The sequence below is a fragment of the Saccostrea echinata genome, unplaced genomic scaffold, assembly GCF_033153115.1.
Source record: "Saccostrea echinata isolate AGI-Se365-2 ecotype Australia unplaced genomic scaffold, CSIRO_AGI_Sech_v1 ptg000064l, whole genome shotgun sequence".
Classification (NCBI taxonomy): domain Eukaryota; kingdom Metazoa; phylum Mollusca; class Bivalvia; order Ostreida; family Ostreidae; genus Saccostrea; species Saccostrea echinata.
Genome location: NW_026889813.1, coordinates 4,091,167 through 4,103,230, shown reverse-complemented (window position 1 = coordinate 4,103,230; position 12,064 = coordinate 4,091,167). Strand labels below are relative to the sequence as shown.

General features: G+C 32.0%; 1 protein-coding gene across 3 annotated transcripts in view; it reads left to right on the top strand.

Moving 5' to 3' along the window:
- The first annotated feature begins 674 nt into the window (after nucleotides 1–674).
- Nucleotides 675–12,064, top strand: part of LOC133175977 (sulfotransferase 1B1-like) — a 69,032-nt gene continuing 57,642 nt past the window's right edge. For 2 of the 3 annotated variants that reach the window (XR_009719362.1, XM_061311139.1), the window contains exons 1-2: nucleotides 675–1,386; nucleotides 11,604–11,918. Coding sequence is in view for 2 of the 3 variants with exons in the window: in XM_061311139.1 (XP_061167123.1) it covers nucleotides 1,230–1,386; nucleotides 11,604–11,918 (472 nt within the window). In the remaining variant the exon portion in view is untranslated. The remainder of the gene's footprint in view (nucleotides 1,387–11,603; nucleotides 11,919–12,064) is intronic. The other variant, XM_061311140.1, reaches the window with a different exon arrangement.

Below are 12,064 nucleotides of genomic sequence, written 5' to 3'. Positions count from 1 at the left end.
ATCTGTATTATTTCTGATTATCAAAAAAAAACAACACACATTTAAAACTTTTTAAAAAATATTAGAACCAATTCTGACAAAATCACTTATGTACCAACAAATACTTTTTAAAAACAACATTTCATTTTTATGTACAATAAAGATTCATTGTTACAATTTAGCAGTATACATTTTGAAAAACTCTACAAAAGAGAATTGGAAAATGTGTTTGTTATCCGATCACTAATATAGCACAAATACTGAACAATTTTCTTGGACAGGGAATTAATTATAAAGGGGGGGGGGTGATATTCTAACATGCTAGAAGTTAACTACACTGATCCTGAGGTAAATATTTAATCACTTAACTCTAGCTTCATCTTTGATATTTAGTGAGCTTATTTAAAGCTAGAATAAACAAAAGCAAAGGTTAAAATTCGTTAGGCTTCTGCAAATATTTCAATATGCACTAGAAAAAGACACAAATCTAGTTTAAATCACCTTTCATGTTTACGCAAATAAGAAAATTTATTAGACAGCTGTAATGGATTCATGCTACAAAAATTTGAATATCTTTCAAGGTGAGAGAGCTTTTTTTGCTGCGAAGTATGCAACATTTGATGAAACAATAAATAGTACGAGTGCTATTGTTAAATTTTTAAAGGGTGCTCTCTCTCTCATTCTTTTAAGAAGCAGTGACTGTTATTTCTCAACTTTTAACTTGGAATTTGGAGATCGATCCAGACATTTATGGATTTGAAAATAAGTGCTGCATTTATTAGGGAGAAAAGAATCAAAGACAATGGATTATTGATCGAAGCAGCTTAATAGTTTTATAGTTGAATGCTTTTTCATTTTTATTTTGTTTTAAACGTTATTCATTACGAAAGGTGCACTGTAAAACGTAATTTTTCCATGGGGCCAATTCTTCAATCCGCGGGTATAAAATTACGCAGATTTTTTGGATTTGCCATTGTGTGTTTTAACTGCACTTTAAGTGCAACGTGAAAATTTGGGACATTGCATCAATTATTTCCAGTTGGGAAAAAGTATGCCTACAGAATTACGTAATACTTTTTGACCTAAATAATTGTGCAGAACGATTAAGTTTTGTTGTTAACAAAACCTTGGAACTGCCTAAAACTTGTTGTTTCAGCAATTAAGCACGTCTGGACTGAAAAGGTGAGAGAAGAGTGGATCAATTTAACTTCAGTTTTGCATGTTACTTTGATGAAACAGTTTATGATTTTATGATGACAACAAAGCAAAAGTTAAGAGTGGACGGACTGCTAGTTCCACCATTTTCGTCATTTCAAACCCTAACTGACGCCCGAAAACGAATTGCAGATATTGTAAATTTACCTACAAGGAAAGATGACGTTTTTGTTATTGGCTATCCAAAATCAGGTACGTTTTAATCAACTTTTTGAAATAACAGACGAGATTTTAATGATACAAAAATGTATAACTATTGATACGAAATACATTCTGAATTTCGGAAGTTTCGGGAAAATATTTACTTAATAGGTGACTACATAAATATTTTCTTGTAAATTTGAAATGCGTTGAAGATTAAAAATAAAACACTTTTTGGTATTATCTATCTACTTGTATCAGTGAATACACATCTGTAGTTTGGGTATCGATAAAAGAAATACATATAGTTTCTTTATGTGGCCGAATATAAACCTTGCAATGAAAAAAATATGTCTTAACATTTGATTTGCAATTTAATAAATAATGCATTGGATCTCTATCTTTCTAATCCATGCGTAAAAGAATTATTTGATAAGACGACTGTAGGATATTACATTCTCTGAGAAAATATTTGCTTGTTCACACATCTAACTTAGGGAAAAAGGGAAGGGGGTGGCAAAAAGAGCGGAAAATGTCTATATTCAGTTCACAGTTTAAGAGGTATGCTTGCAAAGTCTGACCTTCAGCACGACATTTTAGATTGAATAATGGATATTGAATTGTTTGAATGGACTTTAGAGCTTGAATACTGTTCGTTATCCCAATATTTCATATAGAGGAAAAGTCGAGAGTCAACTTGATTAACTTTATGAACTAAGAATTACAGTACCCGCAACGTTTTTCTTGGCAATGCTATCATGTCCTATCGTGTGTGTTTCCTATCGTATCGTGCGTGTATCTTATCAGGTTTTCCGTTTATCGTATCGTATATGGCGTTTATCAGGTTTTGCGTTATCAGATTTTACGCTGATCGTGTGCATTTGGAAGGCATTTAATTTTACCACCCTTTTCACGAAAAAGATCGAGGTATTCCTTTCTGCTTTTATTGTGAATTTAGAAAAAAGAAAAAAAAAACGAATAAACAGTAATCCACATTGTAAAGAAGAATAGAAGGAAAGCACGATAAATGTAAAGTTTTCAGTACATCCACATACCATACCATCAGCATTTTGTTCAAATTATTAGACCTCGCTCCGTGATTGGAAGGTCGTGGGTTCGAACCTCTGCCGCGACTGACCTAAGTCGATAAAAATAGGTAGCAACTATTCCAAGCCTTCGGCACTATGACGTGAAAGTTGCAGGTCTTTCGTATGAGACCTTAAAAACCAAGGCCCCGTGTCACGACAGACGGTGGCACGATAAAGAATCCTCACTGCTCAATGGCCCTGAGTGCAGAGTAAAGGTATAAATTTGAAGCCCTTCACTGGTAAATGGTGACGTCTATATATGAGTGAAAAATTCTCGAATGGGAAGTAAGACAACATAAAATCAATCAATCAGATGGAATAGGGATTATTTACTGGAAAATTACTTAAAGTTTTCATAAACGATGGTATACAAATAAAATTTATTTGAGATGCTATAGTTCGAAAGTTATTTTGATGCCTTATTTATTTATTCATTTTGTTTACAGAAAATAACTGATGAAATAAGAATAATTAAAAAACAATTTTTTGTTATGCCAAACAGTGTTTTTATCCCCAGGAAGAAAAAAAGGTAACAAATAATTTACCTCAAATTTGAAGCAATAATGAATGAGGAAACTCGATTTTTTTTTACATTTAAAAGTTCTAATTATACCCTTTTAAAAAAGAACTCTAACCCCTCCTTCCCCCCACCCGGAAAAATTCTCTCAAGGCAAGTAAAAAAATGCAATAAAGTAGATGTAAAAGAAGGGCTGTTTTATGAAAATATTGAGTAAATTAAGTTTCAACGTTTAAACCCTATTTCTTATAACCTGTAAAGGTCTGTCCCTCGAAAGAAGTAAGAGATTTTTACGCAATATAAATTTAATTTCAAACAAAAATTATATGTAGTGATTTCATGGATTTATCTGGCCTTAATGTTTTGCGCATAGTCTCCTTAGAAGTCGTACCTACGCTTTTAATTCTTAGTTTTTGGATGAGAAAGCATGATGTTTGTCCATAAACATTTAAAAAAAACCTTATCCTCCTTTAGTTTTGTTCCAAACATAACAAGAAATTTCTAAAAGAAAATCTTTCAAAACGCTAGTCCTCCTACAGTATTGGCTCTTTAATTTCCATCAGATTTTGTACACTTACCAGGATACATACTTCTGAGTATTGGTTTTTCATTTCGACAAAAGGTGTTGTCATGTTAACTAAAAAACATTTTTCTGGAAATTCCTTCAAAATGCTACTCCTCCTACAGTTTTGGTCTAATTTGGGTAGGCCTTGATACGCAAGTACACTATTCTAAGATACATTATTCTGTCAATCTGATTTTGATTTCATCAAACAGTGTTGACACGTTTACTAAAAATAGAAGTTTATTTAAAATTCTTTCAAAACTCTCCTATTCCTACTGGTTTGGTCCAATGTCAATAAGACTTAGTACACAAGTATACTATACTATACATCAGGTACACATCAGTTGAGCTTCAGTCTCGTCATTTTTTAATACGAAATTGGAAGTTAATAAATATTGAAATTATCCCACAATTCGATCAATTTTGCCCATATGTTAAATCTTTTCAATTAGCAAACAGCGTCCCAGTGCTACGTTGATTGAAAAAAGAATAATGGTATTTCTATTAAAGTCGTGAATGTTTGATATTTTTTTTAACTTTAACGTGTAAAACAAGTTTTATCTTTTTTTAATATTTCTTTCTGAGACTACATGCTTGTCAGGTCGCGCAAATTGAAAGAGATAACGAACTTCAAATCTAAATCAAGTAAAATTAGGAAAAGAAGATACATACAAAAATAGATGCCTAAATATTTAAATATAGACCTATTTTGATTGTAAAATAAGCAAATATCATATTTCTAAAATATTAAGAAATCGTAATCATTATAAGATGTTCAAAATTCTACCTTTTTGCAGTCATCCTTACATGCATATATCGATACAATTTTTTTTTTCACTTTATTGGACATTATTGTGAAAAATTAAGATATATACAGTTAAACTCATTTCACTTATACAAACATGACTTTTTTTTTATGAATTATACAAAAACTGTATCATATGTCCTTTATCAATATTCAGGCCTATTTAAAGCTTAACACGATTCGTAAAAGGAATGTGTCCGCCATATTCGATTGGTCTCTGGCTGTATCTGAGGGCCTCTATATAAAGCCGCTTCACTTAGTCACTGTTCAGTGTAATCAATCGTCATCGATGTACGCAGCTGTGTTAAGGCAGTCCGAAGGCTTAATATGCATTAACATATACATTTTATTTGGAGCTAATTTTATTTTCAATTTGTAATCTATGTATGAATTTGCAGTCAACTTTTGATGACAGTGTAATCAGGTGTTATAATAATGCATTTTTTGATATCACATGACTTTGTTGATCACGTGACAGACACATAAATTCCTAAATGTTGCAAAAAAAATCGCCTCGGCACAAGTGCAAAACAACATTATTGAGAAAGATTTGTCACATAAGTCAATTCATCGTGATCTTTGGTACATATAAAGTGCTGGGGGCAGGTCTGAATTTTACTTGTTGAGAAAATATTCCACGAGAAATTCAACTTACCCACATAATAGGAGGCATTTTCCACTCTTTATCGTAATTTATTCAAAGTATGATAAATTACATACAACCCCCCAGCAAAATTCAGTTAGAGGACATACTTCTCTAGTAGATTCACACAGAATATCTTCAATTTATCCTTATTAATCACTTGTGCCAGTCAAATATATACACGGTTTATAGATTCTAAATCTGTCCACGAACGTGTAAGGGGGAGAGTTTCACAGTCAATTTTTTGTTATTGTTTGAAAATATGTAAATCGGACAAGTTAAAGGAATAAATATATTAGATTCCAAATGCTCAGCATCATAACAGCACATTTAAGCTTAAAGAACAATCCAGACATTTTAATCAAACAATAACGCTAAAAAATCTTTACATGTCATGTGAAGAAATGTAAAAGATACGACACTTTCCCCGTCATATGTCAGCTCAAGTATGCAGTGACTTGACGTCATTTGCTATTATGACGTCATATCTAGGTAGCTCAGAGAAGTTACACAGTTGGAACAGTTTGATATTTTACGGACAGCCTTATCCTAGCCGCGTAGACGGACGTATGCTATACAGCACTTGCTAGCGACAAAAAATAACTGTGTACTTCTAATCAAAATACAGGAGAATAAAATACATGTACGAAAGAAACTTACAACAGTAGCACAGGTCAGTGCAGTATACAAACAAACCCAAATACACGTTACTGCAATAAAATGTAAATAAAGGTAATGCAAGATAACCAGCACGAACACGAGTCGTCTTTCTACGCCGATGCCCGTGACAAAAAAGCAGTCAGGTGTAACGAATACGAAGAGTATACTCCGGTGCTGATATAGTAGATAGTAATATCGAAAATTGCGTATGCCTACTGGACTTTTGCGAGAAGCGCTGACTTTAACAGTCGACGGCTTACTTTTACACTAGGACAATATACGGAGGCTCTTTTGCCATATAAATATTTAGCTTTAATTAAAAGGTAATAATGGACAGTTTCAAAGCACAGATTACGTTGTCTAGGAAGGGAACTGCAACCACTCTATCCTCAACCCCCTCCCTTTCCCCCTTGACCAACTCCTGTCAAGTTTTACTTTCGAAATGTTTTTTTCTTCCTTATTTAATTCATTCAGCAAATGAGACTGAAAAGAGATACTACCCCTCACGAATAACATATTTTAAGTTATGTTATTCTGCCTCCCATCATCTCTTGTGTAGATGTATACTAGTAAATCAAATATGCGCCCCTAACACTATACCTATAACCACTATTAATGTTTTCTTATCTATTATCAATTCCGTACCCCCGTATATAACGCAGGTTTAAATGTCAAAGTAAGCCGTCGACTGAAAAAGTCAGCGCTTCTCGCAAAAGTCCATTTACGAGTCGTGTTCAGCTTTAATATGGAAAAATAACAGAAGGAGACGTGATTTGTTTCTATTAAATAGCAAGCAGGTACATGTATTTGAGTCGCTTACGCCAGCACGGCAGCTATTAAACATACACAAAAGTCCAGTCCAGCGAATGTCAAGAAGAAAAATGATTATGCAAACTATACGATGTCCTTTATTTGGAGAAAACAAATGTATACATATGACACGATTCTCATGTCCTGTTAATGAGGTGGAAAAATATATGTGATTTCTTTCGTTTGAAGAACGAATTAGACAGAAATCAATTTTTACTTGGTAATAATAATGAATGGATTAATCCGGATATTTAAAGTTTTCAATTCGAATACCTGTAAAGGTATGTTCAGTCATGCGGTTCAATAGAGAGATAGAGAGTTGTTTGTTAAGGCCAGTTTTGGACAAGTGCAACTGGTAACACGTTCAAAATCATGCAGAATTATTAGATTTTATGAATCCAACTTATATTTACATTTTGTTATTTAATAATTTATGTATTGTTAATACAGTAAAGCTGCTGCGTGTCGTTGCTAGTCCATTAAATGTGTTGTGTTCTTTATTATTACTGATTTGGTATCAGGAATGAATACGTTTTAAGGAGGCTGGGGGGTCAACAAATTAACCACAAATTAACCACCAGATTTAACTTAATTTTTTTTTAGATATGATATCTTAAGCTGTCAACTATCATTTGGCAAAGAAAAATTTCAAAAAATTTAGTTTTAAAATTTGATCATTTTCTATATCTTCATATGGAGCTCTTCTTCTAAAGGAGATCAATATAGTCTAAAAATGGCCACAACCCCCAGCCTCTTTAAAGGAGAAGTATACATATGCACTGGTAATAAAGCTATGTTTAGAAAACGGAAAATATTTACGCATTTTCATGCTTTGCAACATTACTTCTGCTTAAAATACATATGCGCATCTTATGTAGTCATATGAAACACATGAAAATTATAAAAATTAGTAAAATTAGCAACAAGTCTTCTATCAGTTTGTTTACATATCATGAAAGGGAAAAAGAAATACATTGAATTACTAAGTAAAAAAAATGCATACATACATGTACGTACATAAATAATATTTATTAACGAAATGAAAAAGCAAGTAATGAAGATACATGTAATATTTCGTTTTGTAAAATATTTATCTCCACTTTAATTTACCAATCATGTATCCTACCAAGTTTTGCTTTTATCAGGTTTTGTGTTTATCCTGTTCTACGTTTATCAGATTTTGTGTTTATCGGCTTTTGCGTTTATAGTGAAAACTGTTAATCTTGTCGGACCCTGTGTGACTTCTATTGTATCTTGCATGTATCCTATCGTATGGTATAAAGGGGATGAAGGACACATGGTCACATGACTCTGTTTAACTACGTCATAGTCTCCGTTTATATAAGTGCAAAACGTGTAAACCATCAGTTCCTGTAAAAAAAAATTGACAATTTGTTTTACTTTAATTACCATTTTTTATAAAAATTTTTAAAAAAAATATAACATTCATTGTAAACTTTAACAAATTGCGGAATATGTTGTTCCACTCCTCTGTTTCCTTATGCTGCGCGTCCAACAAGTCGGTGACGTCATACAAGATCTGATAGTACAGCAAGATCAAACTCGGTGAATACACTGGCATGATTATTATGTAAAAAAAAAAGGTCATAATCAGTATATGATGAGATATTTTGAGAACTGGGGAACATAAAAATTATTTTTGCATTGCTGATGACGGAAATCTTATGTAGGCATATCTTATTTGGCTTATTAAGCTTTCCTGTGACGTTATAGTTGGTTTTTCCAGTACTCGAGAAATATAAACATGACACGCTTTGGTCATGCTTATGTCTTGTTTAATTAACGATGTCTCTTACAATATTGAGGTCAGCTTCACCATTCGATATTTTTACAGTTAATCAATAAAATGGAGGACTTGCATTTCAACGTAAATTTTCAAATATTGAATGATAGAATTTTATGCAAATTAAGGTTATTGTTGTTTAAGTTGTCTTTAAAAGTACGTAATTTTCCTAACCCAGATGCAGTGTAATAGAAGAAACTTGTTTTTTTTTTTTTATATTTAAACCCTATTCATACTCTAAAATATTTTAAAAGATACATGTCCATTGACATATTTTTTATCTATGCTTGAAAAATCCCAGTATGGACAGAGTAATAGGCCCGAAAACATGTAGTATCAAAACTCCACTTGGACACTGTAGGCCATAGTATTTGTCAATCAATATCTCTAAAATGAGGTAGGAAACCTAATAATTTAACTGCTTTAAGATATGAGGGACATACTAAATAAGAAATATACAGAATGTGAGAAAAAAATTGAATGACAAGTATTTTTTCAGCTGAAGGTCCTTCTTCCCCTTAAATATGGAGATATCAAACAGTAATCACGCTCAAAAGTCCATTAAAGCAATACAAATCGGGAGCAGAGGAAAAACCTCTAAAACATCAGGTTTATCATAAAAGTTTTGTTTTTAGGTTACCAAATACGTCTTTTTCCAGTACAATATCCAAATATGAAACAGATGTGTCAGACTCGGTGGTATCTCTTATTTCAATTCCACTGGGCTATATCGAGTTGACATATCAATGAAAGGAACTATTATTAATTAATGATAAGTCGTCTGTTACAACGCACTTTGAAAAATTACGCACTTTGAAATTTTTTTTCAAAGTGCGTTAATTTTGGGACAACGTTAACGCACTTTGAAAAAAAAATATATCTTTTCAAAGTGCGTTAATATCGACCATATTAACGCACTTTGAAAAAAAAAATGTGCACGGCTTGGTCAATATTTTTGCAAATTTTAGGTATGATAAATAATTATTTGAACCTGGTTGGATAACTTTTCGGTGATGACGTCAGGATCTGTTATATAGACTTTTAAAAATTTTTAGGAGTTGTCTTTTTTCCAAAGGTTCTCGTAACTGTTATAAATGGGAAATGGGTCTTAGAAATAATGGAGGAATGATTGTTTAACAGCACAGTTTCGTTTCTTTTTTCTTTTTTTAATATTTTATCCAGTCTCTAATAAGTTCGGTAGATGCAGGTGTCGATAAGTGACTTAAAGCATCGCATATTTCTTATGGAAAAGGGAGCAATTATGATTTTTCCATACCATGAAAATTCTCTCTCTCTCTCTTATCTATTTTTCTATCATATTCATCTATCTATCTATTGTGAACATACATGAATATGAAACAATGGTTGACTCATTTATTTGATAGTAAGAAAATAAACCTTAAGTTAGCCACATTACTCACTCGACTGAAATTTTTACCTCGTTCACTAATAACTTTTTCTCAAAAAAGTTATGAATGTAGTCGGATTACTTCTAAATCTATAATTTGATATCATAAAAACCCTAGACATGTCAAATAGCATGTTTTAATTACCATGTAAATGCATTTTTTCTTCGGATTCATTGTGGATACATTTTGAATAAAGGTTATGCGGGTCTCTTCTTTAATATAATAGGGTGCGAAATTTTTTTTTTCAGGAAAGCTTATGTCAATTTTTTTTTTTATCTATTTTACGTTTACTCAAATTTATTGAGAGAAATAATATCAATGTCATTAGGGCTGTGTATTGAGCGAAAAAAATCAATACGATACGATACAATATTTTATAATGCGATATCCGATATATTGGATTCTTTAACAAGTCTATCAAAAAAATCTTATAAATCATTTAATGCATGAATTAAAAAAAAACTTATTGTTTTATAATCCATTTCAAAGTTCTTGTCTCACTGTCATTACAAATTACATTTCAAATTCAAACTTTTAATGACTGTGAAATCAATGTGTTAAAATAAAGTTGTCTATGTATTTTGTAATATTTATCTAAGATGTGCTATCTGCTTAATGATTATATCATTATTGATCAATTATTGATCAATTTTAATTCAAAACAGTGAAAATATAACCTTTGGTGATTGAAATTCCCAACTTTTTCACAGAATTATCAGAAAATCTGCCTGTCCGATACGTATTGGAAGTTATTTTTTTGATACGATACATTCTTAAATATCGATACGTATCGATATATTGATACAGCCCTAAATGTCATACCAGTTATGTAAATACATATATTTGTGTAGGAAAGATAGAGAGTTGGGCTGACGGACTTTTTACATGTCTTCTCCTCGTTCTCGATGAGGGTAGATCAATTCATCAGTTTTTCGGAAGAAATATAACAAATTAATGCTGTCTATTATTAAAATCTAAGTCCAGAATTTTTAGTTTTATACGTAGTTTTTCAAAGTGCGTTAAGTGTTTTCATGGTAAAAAATGTTGATGTACACTCTTAACGCACTTTGAAAAAAATTTCAAAGTGCGTTGATTTTGGACAAAATTTAACGCACTTTGAAAATTTTTTTCAAAGTGCGTAATTTTTTCAAAGTGCGTTGCCACAGTCGTCTATATATCTAAATATCGATTTGAAGGCCACGGCAAGTGTTTTCTTCTTCTCGTGTATGTTTTTGAAAAAAATCTGCTTCACATAAATACAAAACTAGGTCTGCTAATAACGGAACTCCATTAGTACCCATGGGAAACCTTACAGATTGTCGGAAGACCTGATATAAAAAAACTACATAGATATTGTCAATCAGAAACTCAAACATATTTTTAATATCTACTTCAGAGGACTTTTGTGTACAATCAGAATACTTTTTAACAAAATGATTTTGCAAATAACCAATGGAAAGGTAAGTAAATCTACGAGTTCCATTTTTATTAAAAAAGCAGCTGTTTATGATGTCAAAAAGCCTGGACTTTAATATTTTTGTATCCTATCCTATCGTATATCATGTGAAGAATAACGTTGCAGGTACTGTAATAGCAATTCAGTAAAAGTAGAAGATACTCATACATGTACAATCATTTTCCTACTGACGACTTCATTTTTGATTAGTTGTATTGAAAGATACTAAAGAGTTATGTTATTGAATGAAAAGAGGAGAAAAATTAATAGAAATTAATGGTACTGGCAAAATTATGCATTTTTGAGAGGCCCAAAAATGCACTGAATCTATATACTCCATTTACTATAATAGCACTGTCTTCTAGTTAATGGAAAGGAAAAGATGATTTAACAAAGAATATCCTTACATGCAGAAACTTTCTTCTTTTACTATATTCTTTATGATTATTTTGGGTGTGTGTGGGGGAATGAAATTGGACATCATGATAGTACTTCATTTAATTTAAAAAAGGAAGCCATTGGCTGAATGAAATCGTGCCCCGCCTTCAGAATTCATGTCTGGACACCCCTCACAAAATGATAGACACCTTCCTAGAGTATATGCCAGATCTACAGGAATTGGAGAATCTTCCTTCGCCTCGAATAATGACTTCCAATATCCCAGTTAAATATATTCCAAAGGAAAACAATGGGAAAATTATCCACTCCATTCGTAACCCGAAGGATATTGCAGAGTCTGCTTTTTATCATTTCACAAACAACGAAATAACCAAGGACTACTGGCTTCCAAAATGGCCAAATTTCTTGGACGATTTCTTACGTGGGGGTAAGTTGAAGTCATTGTTGTTTTCTGACAAGATCAAATCGTAATCATATGCATTTGACCATTAAGATCACAGTGGTGCAATTACTAGTTTCAATATTCTACCAAAAACAAAATTACTAAGAACGCATGAATAGATTACCCGAGAA